At 51.6% G+C, this 20356-nt stretch overlaps 9 protein-coding genes across 9 annotated transcripts; 5 read left to right on the top strand and 4 right to left on the bottom strand.

The window, feature by feature from the left end:
- Positions 1-221: 221 nt before the first annotated feature.
- On the bottom strand, positions 222-1517 carry HD553DRAFT_362096 (uncharacterized protein; the record flags this gene model as incomplete). Its single annotated transcript, XM_046183987.1, has 2 exons — positions 222-1277; positions 1344-1517. 2 exons carry the CDS (start codon positions 1515-1517, stop codon positions 510-512), a joined length of 942 nt encoding a protein of 313 aa, XP_046033854.1. The 3' UTR covers positions 222-509.
- Positions 1518-1989: 472 nt separating this feature from the next.
- HD553DRAFT_362094 (uncharacterized protein) lies at positions 1990-3557 on the bottom strand (the record flags this gene model as incomplete). Its single annotated transcript, XM_046183986.1, has 3 exons — positions 1990-2383; positions 2426-3014; positions 3453-3557. The coding sequence occupies 3 exons, from the start codon at positions 3555-3557 to the stop codon at positions 2061-2063; spliced, it is 1017 nt and encodes a 338-aa protein (XP_046033853.1). The 3' UTR covers positions 1990-2060.
- A 660-nt stretch (positions 3558-4217) lies between these two features.
- HD553DRAFT_317400 (Alpha/Beta hydrolase protein) lies at positions 4218-6339 on the top strand. The gene is made up of 5 exons (XM_046180753.1): positions 4218-4979; positions 5066-5313; positions 5404-5460; positions 5572-5862; positions 6019-6339. The coding sequence occupies exons 1-5, from the start codon at positions 4358-4360 to the stop codon at positions 6115-6117; spliced, it is 1317 nt and encodes a 438-aa protein (XP_046033852.1). The 5' UTR covers positions 4218-4357; the 3' UTR covers positions 6118-6339.
- Positions 6340-7435, top strand: HD553DRAFT_317398 (uncharacterized protein). The gene is made up of 5 exons (XM_046180752.1): positions 6340-6512; positions 6617-6698; positions 6800-6994; positions 7077-7090; positions 7165-7435. Exons 1-5 carry the CDS (start codon positions 6472-6474, stop codon positions 7358-7360), a joined length of 528 nt encoding a protein of 175 aa, XP_046033851.1. The 5' UTR covers positions 6340-6471; the 3' UTR covers positions 7361-7435.
- A 1254-nt stretch (positions 7436-8689) lies between these two features.
- Positions 8690-9010, bottom strand: HD553DRAFT_345024 (uncharacterized protein; the record flags this gene model as incomplete). The annotated part of the gene is made up of 1 exon (XM_046183056.1): positions 8690-9010. The coding sequence occupies one exon, from the start codon at positions 9008-9010 to the stop codon at positions 8690-8692; it is 321 nt and encodes a 106-aa protein (XP_046033850.1).
- Positions 9011-9789: 779 nt separating this feature from the next.
- On the top strand, positions 9790-11880 carry HD553DRAFT_317395 (uncharacterized protein). The gene is made up of 6 exons (XM_046180751.1): positions 9790-10378; positions 10494-10660; positions 10785-11213; positions 11297-11447; positions 11532-11674; positions 11759-11880. Exons 1-6 carry the CDS (start codon positions 9898-9900, stop codon positions 11825-11827), a joined length of 1440 nt encoding a protein of 479 aa, XP_046033849.1. The 5' UTR covers positions 9790-9897; the 3' UTR covers positions 11828-11880.
- Positions 11881-12440: 560 nt separating this feature from the next.
- On the top strand, positions 12441-14332 carry HD553DRAFT_119553 (uncharacterized protein). Its single transcript, XM_046176483.1, has 3 exons — positions 12441-13293; positions 13403-13873; positions 14008-14332. The coding sequence occupies exons 1-3, from the start codon at positions 12622-12624 to the stop codon at positions 14230-14232; spliced, it is 1368 nt and encodes a 455-aa protein (XP_046033848.1). The 5' UTR covers positions 12441-12621; the 3' UTR covers positions 14233-14332.
- Positions 14333-14916: 584 nt separating this feature from the next.
- HD553DRAFT_352206 (uncharacterized protein) lies at positions 14917-16456 on the bottom strand (the record flags this gene model as incomplete). The annotated part of the gene is made up of 6 exons (XM_046183673.1): positions 14917-14996; positions 15080-15337; positions 15404-15532; positions 15593-15887; positions 15953-16257; positions 16330-16456. 6 exons carry the CDS (start codon positions 16454-16456, stop codon positions 14917-14919), a joined length of 1194 nt encoding a protein of 397 aa, XP_046033847.1.
- A 716-nt stretch (positions 16457-17172) lies between these two features.
- Positions 17173-19758, top strand: HD553DRAFT_352205 (MFS general substrate transporter; the record flags this gene model as incomplete). The annotated part of the gene is made up of 14 exons (XM_046183672.1): positions 17173-17338; positions 17399-17497; positions 17572-17587; positions 17648-17723; positions 17791-17960; positions 18024-18233; positions 18318-18526; positions 18599-18671; positions 18771-18980; positions 19088-19113; positions 19191-19262; positions 19339-19362; positions 19445-19537; positions 19637-19758. The coding sequence occupies 14 exons, from the start codon at positions 17173-17175 to the stop codon at positions 19756-19758; spliced, it is 1566 nt and encodes a 521-aa protein (XP_046033846.1).
- Between the last annotated feature and the right edge of the window lie 598 nt (positions 19759-20356).

The following is a 20356-nucleotide window of genomic DNA, read 5'->3' as shown; positions in this document are numbered from 1 at the left end:
TATTGTCAGTCGCACACAGCTATAATAATACACACAGACAGCACAGAGAGCAAACGGCAGTATCTATCGATCCCTTGTGACGCCGACGGGTAGCCGTTCCGTTACAGGCTGACACCATGCGCTAGCGGGTGACCGCGGTACTTGCAATCGTATATGAGGACAAGGGCCAAACGGCCTGTATTGCCCGATGGGGGAAAACTGACTGCTCATGATTGCTTCAGCTCTGGACCCACCGGATAGCTGATAAGTGGAAGTTGGATCTGCTAAAATCGTTTGTCTGGCGAAAGCTTTGATCACCACCAAGACGAGAGAGATACATGATCCCAGTAGGTAAAACTGGTCTGGCTGTAGCTAGCAACAGGTCTATGCTGAAGACATACGAAACGGTCTCTCGATCAAAACAAGGTCATTCTTCTCCATACCAGCACATCAGAATCGGCAACCGCCGAAGTTACCACATACAGTGCGCGAAGTCTGCTATGCAGTCATCAAACCAACTTCAATAAAGTCTATTCGATATTGCCTTTCCCGCTCTTTTCAATCTCGTTTTTCCTCCTCTTTGCGTCTCTTATCCTCCGGCGTATTTTGGACATGTTGTTCCGGACTTGACATCGGTAGCATTTCGCCACTGTGTCCCAGTTCACCTCTTGGTCGTGGCGTGTGCTTAGGTGGATGTGGATGGCCGTGCAATAATGATTCTTCCAGCCTTTCGAGCGGTTACATCTTCTGTAATGTATTTTGAGTTCGTTCTTCTTGCAAACCACATGGCCGCTCGTTTCCCCCTTGCCGATCACACACTGTATATCTCCCCAGATCTGCATGTCATGCTCGTCCCCTTCTGTGATCTCCATCTCTTTATACCAAGTTTTCAGCCTTTTTTTGGTACGTGTGTCGACATCTTTCCACAGAGCACGACATGGCCTTGAAGTGACCATATTAGACTGAGATGGATCTGATATTGCTGGAACAGGTGTACTCGGAACGATCCTAGACTGTGGTATCTCGTCATCGTGCAGAGGATGACTTCTCGAGTCTGATGACTGCGTTCTTCCGGCCTCAACTGTGTCGTTGTAGACGACAAGGGATTGATCGCCGACTGTCTGTAGCCAGCTCAATTGTTGTTGTAAGCTCGCTTGCTGCCAGCTCGTCGGTTGCCAATGCATGTGGTACCAGTACATTTGTTGCCAGCTGTCAAAAGACATTGATTGTCCACCATCGAGATTGCTAGGCCAAAGTTGCCCATCAGGTTGGTAAGCAGTCACGTTGAGCGAGGCCGTCTGTGGATGGGACAATTCGAACGAATTCTCATCGTACCCGCATATTCCAGCGGTCTCTGAAGGTACCCATCCAAAATCGTACCGATGCTCTGGAGCTGTCCAAACAGTCGTGTCATGATATGTTGGCTTCTGAGGGGGCCGATGATTGTACTGGTGACCGCCATGGCTGTAGTCGGACATGCTGCTTAGTTCAAAGTATGAAGTATGAGTAGTACAGGTAGAAGACTGATACCAAAGCATTATGGGTATTGTGACCTGGAGTCGAGGCAAGAGCTCTCTTTATATCTCTCCCACACGCCGAGCGCTCCGCGAAGCGGAAAGAAGGCGTATTCCTTTCATTTGCCACCGTAGTCAGCAGACCCGCTGGATGGAATTTCAACAGGATGGCCCCGCAGGTTTGACGAATAGGTTCGACGAATCGTCTCTCCAATTTCTCTGCTGAGTCGTAGGATCACAGATTGATGTTGTGTGATTTGCCATCTACCCTATTATCATGAACGCGCTGCAGTCTTCTACTTAGGGAACTGTACGTAATTTCTCATTGCTGAACATCTAGCTAACGCTTCAACGACCGTAGGAAGTGATAATAACAATTTCTATAGTTTGACTAAAGCTTGCGACATGATTGTCTAAAAGGAGAACAAAACAGTCTACCGAGTAGAATCAATTCTCATGTACAAGTACCCATGGCTTTTTCTCATGGCAGACTAACCCCATACAGCACACCTAATCTGCTAGTGTTCCCAAGCGATATCATCCCATCCTGACGCTATCTCCCTTTGATCAATCTCCCGAACCTTCCCGCTCGTGTTGTGCTCTTTTCCTTTCCTTCTCGATGGCACGAGTGACGCCTATGCTCGTCCGCTTAGTACACTTGGAGCATGGTGCCTCGTTAAGCCAATCTTCTACCTGAGGACTATCGCTTAACGCGACAAGGACTGCCCCGCACTTCTTGCCAAACTTCATTTCACCCCCGCAGATCTTGTAGTGGATCTTTGTGTTGTCCGGGTGTTTTGGATCAACACAGCCAATTTCTCCGCTAGCAATGACGACTCGCATGTTCTGCCGGAACTGCAGATCATCCGGCTGACCCACTTTAATACCCCCTTTTCGGTACCATTACCGCAGTCTGGGCCATGATTTCTCACACATGTCTCCCTTGCCTACCATATCCGGACTCGTAGTTGGCTTAGGTGCGATCGCGACGAATCGATTCCCGTCGGATCCAGGGGATTGTTGCGGTGTTCCACCCACATCCTGATGATTGCCAACCCTTGATTGAACGTACTGCGAGGCAACTGATTTATCAGAGAAGAAGTCGAAGGCGGTGGTCTGTGAATCCCAGCCATTCTGCGACCCTGATTGCGGATCAGAATCGATTGGATGGAATGCACTGACGGACGGGTGAACAGTAGTCCTAGGGGGATTCATGGATGAGTCAGAAATCCCCGGTGGAGCCATGTCTGAGTCAGAATATCCGTATCCGTATCCATACGGGACTTCAGAGAATGCCAAAGTACTGTAGGGTGGATAGATCTGTGCAGACATATGCGGATACTCTGGAAAAGTTTCGGCGCTCAAGTTGGTGGGATCCGGATACTGGAATCCTTCTGGATACTGGGAGTCCTCCTGAGACTTGTCATAATATTGACCGTTGCTGAAGTTCTCCATTTCGGTATTTGCAAGACTGAGGGGCGTGTATTGGATGGTTAACATAAGAGCGGAGGCAAAATTGGCCTGCAAATCCTGAAGGTAAGGTTAGGACTATCATGTGCATTTGTCTCTCAGGATAGACTGCACATGGACAGAGACTTCATTAACTTGCCCATCCTTTCATGGATGTCGCGAACAGCAAACACGTAACAATGACTTTATGAGTACGAAGCGGGGTTACAGCTGCGAGAGCGTGTGATGTATACTCCTCTGTCTTTTAGACAGCATTGCATCATGTTGATGCAGAAGCTGGTCATCACCACTGGCGCAATATTCAAGACGCCGTAGGAATAGCCCGCCTTCCCAACTGCATTGCACAGAAACCTTAGCGCTAGATAAGGGTCTCATCAGTGACAGTCATAGCTATTTGCCTTAGTATTTATCGGGGATATCCTCTCAGTAAGTGTACCCAAATGTTATCAAACTGAACGGCGAAATACTAACCAGCTGAACTTAACTAACAACCGCGAGCCTGGTAGAAGGTACCAAGGCTGTATAGACGCTGACATCGTGCAATTCACGCGTAGGCAAATCCCATGGGTCTATATCGCAAGCAGATAAAGTCATAGATCCCCGTTTGCCGCTGCATGCGCCTATTTGCTACGTGCTAGACGACCTTGTCCGTGCTCATCGCAAGAAGCAAGCGACGACGAGCCGGTGAGATAAATTTGATACAGCTACGCTCTCCCCTGTCAAGAAACTTAACAAGGAGCCCCGCAGAAAGATCATCGATGACTTGCCTGTAGGCTTCTGCGTAGATTTGGCTGCACAGAAGGTGTAGTGTAGCATTTTGTTGATATCGAACTGATCTGAGGAAATGGCAGCTTTCACCTTGTCATGAGACTAGGTTTGCAGGAATTGCAGGGCGCGCTTGTCATTCGATCGATCGAAGCGCGGAAATAGCCGGTTCGTCTGGATGTGAAACATCAAAAAAGGCGTATTCGACATCGACCTTGTGACACCCAACGCGGTCGGTCACAGACACCCAGGATGGCCTCAAAGTTTTGAACTAAGAACCTTCATGTATACTATGCCAGTCATTCAGCGGCGGAAACCTTTGTCGATGTCGATGTCATAGTCGACCTTCCGGTTATTCGAGAGAACTACTAGCACTTATGCCTAGGGCCGGCGCGATTGTCACAACCGGAAAGGATGACGAGTGCAATCTCGAACTGGCAAAGAGTATATAAAAGGTCAACAACTCACCTACCTAGACATCGACGATCTCGCTATCGTAGCCATTTAGAGAGCTCATAGTCAGGATCGAAGGGCTCTCGCCAGGTTATATCGGGTCTCCTAAAGACTGGTGTCCAAAAGCCTAGCCTGATAATCACATAGGGACTACCGTCCTTTCCACGAAGCACAGCATGTCCGATCCTTCCAAATCTTCCAGCCTTCTCGGCTACCTTACCCCACCTACCGACTCTCTCACCAATAACTCCGCACCCAATGCCTGGCCAGCTCACCTAGATCGACTCGCCGTCACCCTGATCTACATCATACTCCTTCTCGTTGTCCTCCCTCCTACGGTGATCATCTCGGTCACTCGGTATTATGCGTTCGGACCGATGCACAAGGATTGGGATCTCAAAACTCAGGTGATGAGCAACGTCATGTACTGGTTCATCCTCTTTCTCTTCCTGTTCAAACTCCCAGGGAAAGATAGGGGGGAAGACAAGGTGGCCAAGACGATGAGGAGGAAGAAGATGGAAGTCGAACAAGTGGTCGTACCGCCTTGCGATCAATCGTATGTGGTCGGATGGGCGAAACATCAGATGGTCAAACCTATGCCTAGGCCGGGGTTCATGATTTGGCCTACGAACAAGGCTAGTTCCGGGTCCGCGGAAGCCAGGGGGACAGGTCTGGAGAGGGCGAAAAAGGGGGAAAAGGTCATCCTGTACTTCGTAGGAGGAGGGTTTATCAGTGGACATCCGCTGTTGAGCCATCTGGCTTGGACGGTCAGCGAGTTGCTGGACACTCGGATCTTCTGTGAGTGCACCATCGTCGTCTTCGTTGTCATCGCCCCACCCTGATCAGACGATTGACTCGACAATCTCCTGTTCATTGCAATTCAGGCGTCAACTACCGTAAATCCATTCAACCCGATGCAGCATTCCCCGGAAACCTCCTAGACGCGCTCTCCGGGTACCTATACCTCGTCAACGAGCTAGGTTTCGAGCCGGACAAGGTGGTAGTCATGGGGGATAGCGCAGGAGGGAATACGGCTTTGGGCCTGGCTAGGTATCTGGGCGAGCTGCAGAAACAGCAAGGGGAGAGTGGGAGGAAGGAGGTGGGGATGGTAGGAGGGTTGATCTTGTTCTCGGTAAGTCGGGCGGATTAACCGGGGGAGAGGCTAGGTTATGAGGACGGAGGGGTGGACTTGATACTGATTCGAACGGGTGTGTGGGGTTAGCCTTGGTGTGATATGACCGAACAACCTGGGACGTCGGCCGAGTTCAACAAGAAATACGTGAGTTCCCCCATCCTCGCTGTACTCTAGGTTAGCAGCTATAAAAGATGACTTGTCTGACTGACGATTCTCTCCAATGGATACCAATCTTGCGGGTTTTCGTGAACACAGGACTACGTCTCCAGCATGGGCTTCAACGCCATCGCCGCTCACACTCGACACTATCCGAACCATCTACGTTCTCCTTACTTTTCGCCGGCCTTGCCTTCTCCTGACGGTTCGCCCCGGTTCTCTCACCTGACCCAAGGTCAAGGCAAGACTGACAAAGGCAGTGTGAATGGAGAGCAGAAGAAGGGGACAAAAGTCTACGTACAGGCGGGCACGGCAGAATTGTTATGGGATCAGGCGAAGATGTTGTGTCGGGGGATGAGGGAGGAAGGGGTAGACGTGACTTTGCGAGAGGTGAGGCGCTGTGATTTCGTGTCCGCTTTCCTACTTGTTCTGGACGAGATGGCAACATCGCATGCTAACCCGACGCAACTTCATTTACATTGTCTCCAACTTCCAAACCAATCGTGCTCTGGGCGATCGTTTGCGATTACGGGACACGTTCTATAGGTTCCCGGGGATATCCACGTGGGGATCCTGTTCAACCTGGCCAAACCGCTCAAGGCGACCCGGGAGGACCTGCCCGAGTTCTGGAACGGTCTCGATTAGGATCGACAGTGGTTCTCATTTCCCCCCGATGACTTCGTTTGTAGCTTGCATAGTCTGGTCCCTGGTCGTGTGCGTGTCGTTTGTCATGAACGATGATGATGATGTCTCGAGGAGGAACTGGTGGTCGTGATTCCGAGTCTCGGAAGAGATGGAATTGCCGCCGAAGCTGCTGTCGACCAAAAGACGTCATGAGATTTCCTCGAGGTAGACCGAGAGCGAGGTCCTCGATGGCGAGGGCGATGGTCATGGCGATCACATATAACAGCAACTGTTCACTGCTTCAGGAGGTAGCTAAGACGTCTACCTAGCCACCCATCATAATCCCAGACCTCTACCTCGAACACACGATCCGATATGGCTCCTCGCAACATTACACCCAAGGACACCGTCGTCACGTAAGCACGCCAGATCCACAGAACGTATTCAAGGTACACAACTCACAAGGCACTGACTCTTCTCTTCTTTCCTGCTGGAACCGTGGTAATTGCGACTGCTGTAGCGTCTCGTCGACGTTTGACAAATCTTCGAACAAGAAGAACCTGCTGGATGGGAACGAAGAGACTTGTTGGTCATCTCAACAGGTACGGACCGATATCTGTCCCTGGTCGTGTGACCCCCTGCTAATTGGGTTGACTGCTGATACTGCATTTGACAATCACAACCATCTACACCTCAATTTTAGGGCCTCCCTCAATCGATCTCCCTCAAAGTCTCTAAACTCACTCCTATCACCCATATCGCCCTGACCTTTCAAGGCGGGTTTTCAGGGACGACATGTTCCGTCTACCTAGCTTCCGATCGACCGGGAAAGGCATCAGAGGGGGTGGATCTGGGGTTGATCTTCGGAGGCAAGATCTATCCGAAGGATTCTAATGGGGTGCGTCGCTGTATTCCGGAGGTCGGGGCGGGATCAAGGCTGATTCGTTTGTTCTGGGTTATTATCATTTGTTATCTTACAGCGACAAGTCTTCACGTAAGCACCTCCTTCTCCTCGTCCTCAGCGTCCCCAGCTCAATTGAACTTCTCGACTCCTCTTGCTCCTTCTAGCCTGCCAATCCCTGAAGCCCTCCCGGACACGTTCCACGAGAACGGTATCCACATCGACTCCGAGACCAACCAGACGACCGCAGAGAAAGATTGGATCAAGGAGGTAAAGCTCGAATTCGAAAAGAGCGCGGATCCTTGGGGCAGGATCGTCGTCTACGGGGTAGAGCTCTTGTCGGATTACACGGGAGAGTTCTGAAAAGGGCAAAAGAAGGGGGATGTTTTGTAATTTTCAGTTGAAGGGTCCGGACATATGCATAATGACGAGACGGAGTGGAGTGATGGGGTATGAGTCTATCTACACAACCGGGAAAGATGCTAAAAAAGGGAACGAAATATGCAGACAGAGCCCGGAATTAATGAAGACCATGCTAGTAATGCTGAAGGTTTTTGTGTTGTTGCAGATGCCCCAGAAATTCGTCTTCCGAGCTCGCAGTCGCAAAGCTGACTGGGTAGTCGATGACGGCCTTCTAGGTCGTAGGTGTCGGGTGCGATGTCGAGTGCAAGCCTCAAAGCATGAAAGGATGACCGTGAAAGAGGCAGGTCCGTATTCCCGTCGCAAGAAGCAGCAGGAGGTGTTCCGACCCAGCAAGCAAAGGCGTTTCCTAGCCTGATCTCGCCTAAGCAGGGCAAAACAGGATGGACGAGCGCCACCCTCAGCAAGATCGCTCATCACGCCCGCCCTAGCTGCTGCCGGCGCCTGTCCGGTCATGAAAGCCCGAATTTCGAATCCGGACGTTGGACGATACCCTGCTCAAGCGTAGAGGGTTGACGGATGACCACGATGGCGCTTCTTGCTCGCTCGTAAAAAGACGGGCTCCGGTGGCCAGCGTCTCGTCTATCCAAGCGTCTAGTCTCGGCGCCAACGTTGACCACCGAAAAGCGGGCCCGGTACGAGAAGGCCCATGGTGTACGTCCTGGAGATCGATGTCAATCTGACGATCCAAGCTTTGTTTTTGTTTTGCTGTGGTGATAATGGTTGGTTCGTATTGAATGACAGTACGTGGAAGAGGTAAATCGTCCTGATCGATGCGAATACGATGCGATGCGAGGTGTGGCCAGATGCAATGTGATGCGATGCAATGGAATCCGAAAGAGAGGCGAGGTGTGGTGATGCGATTCGATGCGTTGGGATGTTTCGGGTCGTAGTGCAAGGCGAGATGTGCTGAAGAGAGCAGTGGTAATCCAAAAGGAGTAGAAGGTTCCAGCTGAAGTTCATGGGATGTTTTTATCCAAGGTGTCGTGCTGGATTTCCGGTTTCGGCGCGGTTATGGTCGAGAGTTATGATGTTCTCTCCGTGTCATGGATTGTGAAGCCGGATCGATGTCGCTGGCAAGTACTCGACGCCCTCGAGACTGTCCAGAGGACCCAATCGGAGGTCGGAAGGTTATCGTCTGATCCTGTTCGGTTCACGACCAGAACTTCTCCTCGTCATAATCCAGATCCTACACCAGAACCGAACCGAATACCCGGACCAAGCTCGGCTCTGGCCTAGACACTCCACCCCTCGCCTGATCCTGATCCTGGTTTAATCCTCCTCCATGAACAACGCTCGACCTCCTCTCGACCTCCCTCGTTCGTTAAGCATGACGACCACGTCCACCTTCTTCCCCCTACCCTCTATTCTCCCGTCCTTGTTTTCCAGCTTCATCGACTTCGAGTTCGAGCCTTGAGCAGACCCGCCCTCGTCCCCATCCTGGTTGACCACCTTGTGAAACCCACCCTCGATCGGACGGACTGGGCAGGGGAAGGCGACGATCAATACGGATCCTAGGAAGGTCGCTGTGAAGAGCGTTTGGAGGAAGGAGCGGTGCGAGGGGTTGAAGTATGTTTTGAGGAGGGGTGGCATGGCGGCAAAAAGGGGACGAGGGTGGAAAATGTGCTGGACTGATCGAGGTCAGTCGTGGAGAGGTGTGGGCGAGTGGGATGAAGAGAGGGTAAAAGTGATCGTCTAGATATCTATCGATCTATGATTTTTTGAGAACACCCGATGCGCTGTTTTCGCTAAAGAATCGGTATGAGCGCGTCGATCGTCGTCTCGCCGTGAGTTTGACGCTGGGCCGACTCACCTTGGGATCCAGCTTGTGCAGGTTCAGTTCGCCGTCTTTGCTGACCGATTCAAGGGTTGGTGTATAGTGTACAATAACGAACTTGATGGTCACTCAAATAGTAGCAGTAACCAAGAGATTTCTGTGAGTGAATTGTGAATTGTCTGATAGGACGGACGGACGATCTCGGAAAGTGGCGGAAACAAGCGGACATCGAGTGATTAGCAAATGGGGAAGGGAAATGTGCTGATGTCCGTTCTCACGAGTAGCAAGCTACTAACGAGTGATATGCTACCCCGGATCACATCGATGCAGGACACCGTCGACTAGATCTCAGCTCTGTTCTGGGAATAGCATCTCGCATCTCGTCATCTCAAAGTGCTCACTCACCGAGTCATCCGGGACCGAACAGGGCGAAAAGGGCGATCGCATGCCGAGTGCGAGTCGTAAGCTTGCTGGGGGGTCTATCATCGTTTCGGACATCTCCGTCGATCTTGCGACATCCAAGGTAGCACGAGGTTCATCTGATGGTATCCTCGTGTCCTGTGTACTATATAGCTATATATGGAGAAAGTACCGATTCACTTATGAATTACAACCGATGACCTGGAAACTTTTGCTTCATACTTCATATCTCATATTCCTTCGGTCCAGGCTTCGATCATAAAAAAGCGATAACTTCACCGCCATGAAGATCTCAAACAGATTCTACCTAGCGTTATCTGCGCTGAACACGGCAAAGCTGATAACATGCACCCCGGTCACCCAATTGCCACTCAAGCTCGATAACAATGATCATAGGTTCAACCTCGACTCTGACATGCCTTCGCACAAACCAGCCCATCCTAGGCTCCTCGACCCAGCCCTCATCCGAGCCCTGACCGCCCCAGACGCAGACATCGAATTCGACGTCGTCGGGCTGTTGAAAGAGCTCGACCCGTCCATCGCTGAAGAGCTGGACGAACCCAGGTTCATCTGGGTCTTTGATGGGAGTGAAGATCAAGATGGAAACGGAGTTGAAGGCGAGGGTGGAAGGTGGATGACGGAGGGGGACAAGGTGGTCCTAAGGAGACAAGGGAAGAAGTTTGTCGATCTGACTGGGAGGGAGGGGAGATGGTCCGGAGATAAGTCCGGGTCGGGATCTGAGGAGTTGAAGAGCAAGAACCAGAGTGAGTCATAAGGGAAAGCTACTTTATCCAGAACCTACTTAACTCTGTTCGGCGAATCTCACCTCCGTTCACCTCCGCTTGGGGGAATTCAACTCTTGTCTTTCGCACCGATCAGCATGGCCGACGATCTCGCACCAACCTCTCGTCCGCTCAATCTTCCCCCATATGACCACCCACTCGATGTACGACGCCTTGAAGACGTTTTCGGGCTTTTATAGCCGATATTATAGGAGTGAAGATGGGAGGAAGAGTCAGGAGTGGTTGTTCAGGGAGATCCTCAAGGTGAGCGCATGTGTCTTGCATACGGCTCGAAGAGGTTATAGTACCCTCGGGAGGTCTTGCGTTGCAGGAGAATGCTCGGCTGACACAACGTATCGATTGCAACTTCCGGGATACTCGTGGACAGATCGTAGCGAACGCTCCAGACGGCATGCTCCTCTCTGTCGAGACGATCCCGCACGCCTACCTCCAATCGAGCCTGATCGCCCGTTTCTCTCCCGCTCAACCTCGTCTCCCTCCTTCGACGCCTCAACAACCGCGCAATACCTCTGACATCCCGCACGCTCATCCTCATACGGTCGTCGTCGGCGCTCATCAAGATTCCGCCAACTACCTCTTCCCGCTCCTTCCAGCTCCTGGCGCGGACGATGATGGTAGCGGGTCGATCACCATTTTGGAAGCGTTCAGGGGGTTGGTGGAGATGGGTTTCAAGCCGAAGGACAAGGTCGTAGAGTTTCATTGGTATGCGGCGGAAGAGGCTGGGTTGTTGGGTAGTTTGGATGTGGTGGATGTCATGGTCGGGAGGAACGTCACTGTGGACGCCATGCTAGAGTTTGTGAGTAACACCCCGGAAAACCTGACATTGGAATTTCCGTAAACCAGCCTGGTCGTACTTACATACGTCGATTCTCACTGCAGGACATGACGGCGTTCGTCAAGCAAGGTTCGAACGCTACGATCAATATTATTAGCACCGAAGCGGATCCGAGCCTCTCGGATTGGATCATCGAGGTCGCCGAGGAGTACTGTGACATTCCCGTCAAGCGCAGCGAACTGTTCAAGGGAGCCGGTGAGTAGAGAATCATCTCAAAGTCGTTGTGGAGGGAGTAGAGCTGATTGTCTGGAATCGCGATTGTTTAACGCCAACCCGCAGGCTCGGATTACATGTCCTTCTCCCGAGCTGGCTTCCCTGCGGCGTTTGCGACCGAAGCGGACCCTATGGCAGGGCTGTTCGACCCGTTCGTGCATACCGTCGCCGATCGGATGGATCTGTCTACAGGAGAATTCAGCTTTGAGGTGGGGTTTCAAAAGGCATCGAAGCGCAATGTATAATGAATGGGCTGGGAGGGAGTAGCTGATCCCGGTTATTTTCCTTTGTAGCATATGCTCCAATTCGCCAAGTTGACGGTAGGGTTCGTCGTCGAGCAAGCGGGATGGAATGAGGATTAGCTTTTACTGTATGAGCCGTGAGTCGCGCCATTCAAGTTGCGCATTATGTTGTGGGGTGTGATGAGACAACCGAGCCCAGCAGAGACCGGCAGTATGTGTCTTGTCATCATGGGCCTTGTAGATCAGGCGTGCGCAATGGTAACATCACCGGAAAAAAATCCGTCTGAATACTTTCTACATGCAAGAACCAACCAAGAAGACAACATCTCGACAAAGGTCTTGGGACTGTTGCAATCCAGTCAGATCAGACGTGTGCGGGAAAAGCAGGGCTCCATCAATGAAATCCATTGGCAAATTGATATCTTTGAGGTCACGGCCGGCCGCTACTTGGAGGACCAATGGAAGCTCGTTGTCCTAACCGATGTCTCTCGTCTTCTACGACTATTTCCGGGCTGCACCCTGCTCCGGAACTAACGTAGAGTCCTTCCTGCATCTTTGCTCCAAGCAGGTCCAGACAAGGGAACGACATGCAGCAGGCCGGCAATAAGAGCAATGTGTTCAAGGGTTCAAAGTGGGTTGGCCGCGGGGGGGATGGTGATCAAGGTCATACAGTAGGTCCACATGATGAGTAGGGAGTAGGTGAGCAGTCGAGAGGTTTCTTTAGTGGCGGCCTGTTCTGGCGTGCCGGAAGTATATCCATCGATGTTTCGGAAGTAAATCTTACTTTTCGGTGATATCCGAAGCCGAAGGAGGTGATCGATCGAGGAATGACAGACAGAGCTTCGTAGCCAAAAGGTCTCGAGGAGGTTGTGGGTCGAGGAATCCTCGAAGATGCGTCATACATCGCCACCACCATGATCCTCTTGAGAAATCCAGGCCGATCTCGAACATGTCTGTTCTCACTCCGCTCGTATCGACCTGTCGTGGTCGGTCGTGTAATCACCTCGCCGATCTCGACAACAACATCGACCTCGATCGAGGATCCTCATACGGTACCTACCATTGACCCGCTCGACTCCCATATCCTCGCATCTCTTCGGCATATACTCTCACTCCCACTTCTACCTCGGGATGTATCTCGACTACGACATACGCCTACGATCACGAGCTTGTATGAGATGTACGACCAGTACCGCTCGAACGCGCACAGGATACTGGAGGATTTCGTGCTTGTCACTGAGGAACACCCGAGAGGAGATCGTCGTGCGGTTGCAATATCAAGCTCCGATCCAGGATCCGTAGACGGATTGCCGAAACCCGGGACGAACTCTGAGGAAGGCGATGGAACCGTCCTCGTCGTTCATGCTATGCTCAAGCGACATAGCGATAGAACCAGCGGGATAGAGGATCTCCAGATTGACAAGATGTCGGTCTGTTCCGGGTTCGTCTTGAACGTAAGACCTAGCTTAGTGGGAATCGATAACAACAGCGAGGCTAAGGCCATCAACCGTGAGGAAGACGGTAGAGCCGAGGTAGAGAGAGGAGAAGGAGCGTTCGTGATGACCTGTGCTCATACGCTCGAAGAGGTACGTCTCTCGCTTTCCTCTTGCTCTGAGGGGTTTCCAGTCTCATGGAAACTTCAGATTGGTTGCATTGAACTGTCGCTCATTCTATTCTATCCTGCTTTTACGATAGATGTATAGACACCTTCCGCACCCCCACCCGCCATCTGCTCGAACTCCAACTCCGGAATCGAATACCAGTCTCGAGACTGAACGTCCGATATCGATGTCTTTCATCCTCACATCTTCTGGTCTCTCAATTCCGCTGGAATCATGTCTATCGAGTATCCCTCGGTCGGACCTCGCCCTCTTCCGAGCTCGCCACACATCAAATAAGCCAGAGAAACGACTGAGATTAAAAAGCCTACCGATCACCCCCTACCCAGTCCCGATCGGTCAACAAATCGGAGTTCACCTCTTCAGCGGGTTAGATGACGGGGAACCTGTTGTCAAGCTGAATAAGCGACATTCTCTTGTCGAGGGAGGTGGGAGCGATAGGGATCGGGTGCAGAGGACGTCTTCGTGGATAGGAGGAAGAGCGTATAAGCGGTGGGGTGTAGGGGAGATGCTTGGGTATAGGTCTTATACTGGGCAGGAGGTCGAGGTGAGTTTTCTTTCTACTTCACAAGTCTTTCCTGGGTTGTAGCCTGCTTGCTTCGAATACGATTGGATGTCGAAGCTCGTCGTTGTTCTGCTCATGCAACCGTAACTGAGACCCCACTTCCCCCCAAACTTCAGGCCGGCTCTTCGCATACCCTCCCGCACCTCCAAGTATCCCCCCTCCCGACCCCCGGCTCATCAGGTGGCCCGATCATTAGGCTGGATACGGGCACGGTCGTCGGTCTCGTATCCGGTCGAAGGTCAGATAATCGCGTGGAAGGCGAACGAGGATGGGGAGCGGCCGCTGAAGGGATCTTTGAGGTGAGTTCGGGGGGTAACTTGGGAAGGCCCGAAGAGATTTGAGCGTCGAGCGGGAGCGAGTGGAGTCTATGCGAGCTGATACGTTGCGAGGGTTGTTCACTTTAGATCTTTGGATTGCCGGGGTTTGTGCCTGCCAGTAAACGCAAGTAGATGGTTTGATCAAGATCGACACAGCGATCAGGAGTTTGCATCAGCCGCAAAGAGGAAGGAGCATTCTCGATGATGTCGTCAATTTTGGCGTATGGCATGCCGGCATTTGCATTCAACATTTGCTTTTCCGTCAACTTTGCGCAACTCGAGGTATGAATCTTTCGCTGTGTGGTCGAAGAAGGAACGCCAATACCTTGTCAGTGAAACACTGAGCTTGTGATTCTGCACACGGGTGAACTCACCTGAAACGCATCATATTCCTCTTTTTGTTCCAAAGTTCCCACATCTCGGCGAACAAGTCCCACAATCTGGCCTTCGTCCCCGTCACCATGTCTGCGCAGCACGTCATACTTGTCAGGGTGATTTGACACGATTGGCAACCCTCAAGCGTCCACCAGGCTGACTGGATAAAGCAGCCTTTGCAATTCTACGTTTGCCGCTGCTTAGTGTGATTCAGGTTGTAGAATCGGTATACCAACACATGCACTACGTTGTGCATCTACCGCGCAGAGAACCATAGTTCGCAACATACTTTGACAAGACTCAATACAAAGTTCCTTTTACTTCGACACAGGTCTATACGTAATACTCGACGGTACGTCCGAGGATATTTTCGCGAACAAGGCCGCTTCCAGTCGGATTCTTCTTCTCGTCATCTATCGCAAAGCCCCCACAAACGAATCGAGATAACATCAGCAAACGGCGACAGCCTGGTCCTACCGAATCATCAGATTCTCACACTGTTCCTTCCCGGTCCTTCGGATCCTCTCTTCAAGCCACTCCCCCTGAGTCGGCGCTGGCTCACCGCTGTCAATCCTGCTTTGAAAAGCGTGCTTGCCCTCCCGCTTGACGACTGGCGATTCCCAGATAGGATCCAAACGGACGTCCAATTTGGCTCTTGCGAAATGGATGAGGACATAACGAACCAGACCTGCTTGGTCGTCTGGGGGGCGGATGACCCGGTGGCGCGTGGCTTTCAGGACGCCGCCGGACAGGACTATCGATGAATGGTTTCAAGTCAGGTAGTGTTCTACGCCGGGTGGCTTTTGTTGCATAAACTTACACTCCAGGGCGTCCGCTACATTCACGACGGCACCTCCAGGAACGTGTTTGACCCACTTCCAATCGTTTTCAGGGGTCAAGATCTGAAGCGCGGTGACGGGCTGCGAAAATAGCAGAGAGACAGTGTTGTCTACCATGGCCGAAGTCAGCGAGACGGAAGTAGTAGTATATCGTTGGAAGCAAGGCTTACAGTCCGTATGACCCTTCGACCAGATCCCAGAAGTCGCTTCCTCCTCCGCCTTGTCCCGAGGTGTATACCTCATATACCGCTGACAGGCCGCTCCAATAGGCGAGCGGTGATCGTGCAACTTCCACAGCGCGTCGGGCTCGAGCTCAAGGGTCAGCGAGATGAGCGTCAAGATCCGGCGGATAATATGGTGGTATGTGTATTTTGCGAAGGCTTCGATTTCGGGTATGAAGGGGGCGGTAGTCTCGGGATGTTGAGAGGCGGTATGAGCGAAAGACTCGCTCTCGAAGTTGTAATGCTGGTAGTCACGCAAATGGTGAGTATGCCTTTGGCATGTGGATTTAGCGGTTCCGATCGACAGACCTCGATATTATCAGGGACTCCGCCTTCCTTGTTCCAGATTCCTTGAAGTTTATACCCTCGGTAAGATCCCGCCGACATCTTGGCCGTGAATCGTTCTTTGACTTCTCGCGGCGTCCCAGTGGTTAAATGCTGCGCTATGGCAAGCTGACGAGCGATGGTAGCCGGAGAGACACCTAGACCGGTGACAAGCATGAATCCGTCCACGCTCAAGGCCTTCTTTGTCTGTTTGAGGAGAGTAGCTCGGACGTCAGGGTCTTGCGAGTCCAGTAGGGTCAGATCGATCGTCTCCAATTCTGCCCAGTCAGCTTGTCATACAAGCGCGAATGCGTCATGTCAGCATGCAGTCCGTGAGCAGGATCGGGCATTCAAATACTTACAAACCGATTTGGTGGTTTCGGGCTCGACCCACGGGGAGAGATTCGGTCGCTCAAATAATTGCCGCGGTTCTCGAGCGTCTTGAGTTCGATTAGACAGTTCCGCAGGGGCGTGTTGTACGTCGACCATCTTGCTATGTTGACGAACTGCGCCTACTTTGTCAAAATTCTTCTGCAATGGAACTTGGATTCGTAGATGAGGTCAAGGTAAGCACTCCTCTTATAACAGCCTGCATTGGGGGACGTTGTGGCGTTAGCGGCTCAGCATATGAACAGCCTCGGCGTTGGCGATCACGCCATTCTGACCGATAAGAGATTCGGTGAAATCTCAGCCAAGAAGCTCGGAAAGTGACGTGCTTCGGCATCGGCGACCTGGTACGATGGGACATCGAAACCACACCTTTGCAATGTCTGTTACAGATCTGTAGAAGAGAGTTCACGTTCGCCTTGATCATAGACCGACGGTATGGCCTGCTGATGCGGCGCACAAGGTTTCACCTTCTCCGATGGCGTGACCGCGCGCTAAAGGGGAAGCAACGTGATCTCGTCAACTTGCCTCATGTCGCCATCCGTTGCTACCACTTGATTTCTGGTTGAAGACCGAGCTTCCCCTGTGCAAAGCCGGGCCGACGAGTGATACATCATGGATAATCCAGGTGACGTGAGAGGCCAAGGCCGAGGCCGAGGTTGTTCTTTTCCTCTTGCCTCCTGGTATCTTATCGGTCGCGCTCCTCGCGCGCGAGATGTACAAATACTCTGCTGAGCACTTATTTCGATCATCAACAATATCTCCAGTCGACGTCGATGTGGATCCCTTGTGACCAAAGGAGGAAGATCTTCACCAAGATGGCTACAATCCAGGCGTATCAAGAGGCTTCCCGGCCGATTGACGACAAGACCGTTCTCGATCCGGAGCCTGCAGCGTTTATCAATCCCAACGCCCCGACCGAACTAGTATCCGAACGGAAGTGGTACTGGTTCATATGGGACAGTTTCTCGAAACCTCCTGCGGGTATGTGGAAAATCTCTTCTTCCCTCCGACTTCCCAGTCCTAACTGTCCATCCGCGATAGAACGTAAACTCCTGATGAAACTCGATTTCACATTGCTGGTCTTCTCGGTGCTGGGTCTCTTGATCCGATATATCGATCAGACGAACTTGTCGACGGCATGTGAGTCTGTGCTCAGGTTATGCAACGTGAAGAAGAGCTAATCTTGAACCATCCATGTTACATGTGGCCTATAGTTGTGTCGGGAATGAAGTGAGTCGCTCTTGCTGCTGTTCCCTTGCGCCCGCGCTAATCATCGCGTCGATGTCGTAGGGAGGAATTAAATGGCTACGGCTTGCAACTGAACTATGCCACTACCTGCTGGACCGTAGGATATGTCATCGGCCAGGTGAGGTCCGCAACCCTTAAGCGTCAATCGGTGCTTTCCTCATGTCAGTCTTGTGAAAATATTGCAGATCCCGGTGACGATGCTGCTCAACCGAGTATCGCCTCACTATGTCATCTTTTGCCTCGAATTCACTTGGGCCATATTGACGCTGTGCACGACGTGGGTAAAGAACTGGTCACATGTCTACGTCATCCGGTTCTTTGTGGGACTATTCGAGTCGGGCTATTATCCTGGTTTGTGCGTCAAGCGTTTCCGCCTTCGCTTATGCTGGGATTGTGGGCTAATCTTCGCATCCGCCAGACTGTTCATCATCGGCTCTTGGTACAAGAAGGACGAACTAGCCAAGCGTTCCAACATCTTTCAAGCAGCCACTGCTGGAGGTACACTGCTGTCCGGAGTCCTTCAAGCGGGCGTTCATAAGACCTTGAACGGGAAGCTCGGGATGGCAGGATGGAGGTGGATCTTTGCTATCGACGCTGTCATCTCCATCCCGATCGCTTGTTGCGCTTTGTAAGTCTTGTTTCTGGTTCCATCTTTTCTGCATGGGATCACTCATTGAGCAAATGGTACCGTTCCGACATGCACGATATGCAGCATCTTTATCCCCGATTTGCCGACCAAGATCAAACCCAACTGGATCTTTAACGCAGACGACATCGCTTTAGGGAATCAACGTATGCAATTGGCCGGTCGGGCCGGGCCACAAGCGGGGGCCTTCAACTTCCGATTCTTTCGAAAACTTTTGACGGAATGGCACATCTGGTTGTTTACCATAACGTATTCGCTCTACATCTTCGCTCAAAGTAAGCTTGATGCCTTGATCTATCCGGGAAAAGAGAAAAGTCACATGTTAACCTGTTTGTGCGCGATCGTAGACCCGCAGCAATCGATGTCATTCTGGCTCAAATACTCTCAATCGCCTACGTATACCGTCGAACAGATCAATTAGTAAGCTTCTTACTCAAGGAGAATCTTCGACCACATATCTCCCGCGCCGTTACTCACCTTCGCGTTCTCTTGTGGCGGGCGATTCTCTCTACTCCGTAGCTATCCGAGCGGGATCTGGGCTACCCAGATCGTCTCGGCCCTCTCCTTCGCCTGGCTCTCAGACACACTCCTCAGGGGTCGGCGATGGCCGCCCTTGTTATTGGTTGCCATTTGGCATTCCGTAGATACAGCCATACTCGCTGGATTGCCTGTTTATCAGGACAATCGGGCGGTCAGATGGGTTTTCTATTATTTATCGGGGGTTGTCAAGTGAGTCACAAGATTCTGATAAGGGACCATGCTGCAAATGAAGCTAAGGGGTCGAAGCTGATCAGTGGGACTCGCGCTCACCATTTTCTGTGTTCATGCTCTTGTAGCGCCACTCCGGGAATCTTGTATTCATGTAAGCCAAAGGCAAGCTCCCTCTTCATCGCATCACACAGCTCACAAGCCCGTGAGATATCGCCTCATATACGACAGGGTGCAGCGAAATCATAGGCAATTCCTCTGAGAAACGCGGAATTGTCATGGGTACCTTTAATAGTGTTGCCTGTGAGTTATATGCATTACTGAGGACACAGTGCTCTCGCAAAGACGAGACTGAGCTTATTATTTGTCCTGGATTCAGTCTCCTTCAACTGTTGGTTGCCTCGTAAGTCGCTTTCTCGGTTTGCTACACGAAAGGCACTAAGAATACCCTTTTCGTGGAACCTGATCGGGGTACCTCTATTCAGTTCTCCTGTTCAAACAGACCGAGCAGCCACGAGTTTTGAAAGGCACGATCGCTGCGTCCGTCGCCTCGGCGCTTCAAGCGGGTTGTATCCTAGGTAAGCCAATGCACAGCCGGGAACAAGCTCGAGAGAGACGTTTGCATGGGCGATGACTGATCTGAGTCTTATTTCGACAATTCATGGGTACAATCATAGGAATCTTGTATCTATCAAACAGGGACTTTAGACGCAGCCGGGATACCGAAGAGTCGCTTGTGGCGATCGACGAGGTGGAGACGGACAGCAGCAAGGGTTCGAGGTTAAATGTCGGCTTGTGAAATCAGCGTGTCGACTTTGGAATGAGACCACTACCGAGTGGAATAAGGACCTGTTTTAGATTAGAGCCTTGAAGTAGTATATGAATCGATGCGCAGGTTCGGCACGAAGCGCTGACCATTCGCGATTGCCCTCCGCAAGACTCTTGCAGCCCGCTGCCCTCGCTCGTTTCTGCAGACATTTGTAGCCATTTTTGCTGCAGCAGAGAGGAACGAGCAGATCTCTCCATATGCTGAGAGAGAAAGATCGAAGAAGATGGATAGGAAGATTGACCAAGCGACCAAAGAGATCAAGGATATGGTTGAACAAAAACAGATTAAACCCAAAGGCGTTCGCGAAATCCCCTTTTATCAGCGACACACCCTCTCGTTCACCAGCATGAAGACCCGCAGACCATCTTCAAAACGAAGCACGAAGGCGATGAAGAAGGGAGATGGGTGGGAGCAGGAAATTCGATTATCGGACGGCGCACTTGTCACAAGTCGCCATGATTTGCCACCTGCATCCTGACATTGCGCTTGTCTATTTGACACGTCATGCGGACTGATCTATCACTGTTTCTTATCAAAATAAGCCTCGTCAGCACCGGACGCATACCGC

This window comes from Filobasidium floriforme, assembly GCF_021052385.1.
Source record: "Filobasidium floriforme strain CBS 6241 chromosome Unknown HD553scaffold_22, whole genome shotgun sequence".
NCBI lineage: Eukaryota > Fungi > Basidiomycota > Tremellomycetes > Filobasidiales > Filobasidiaceae > Filobasidium > Filobasidium floriforme.
This window is presented reverse-complemented; position numbering and strand designations above follow the sequence as displayed.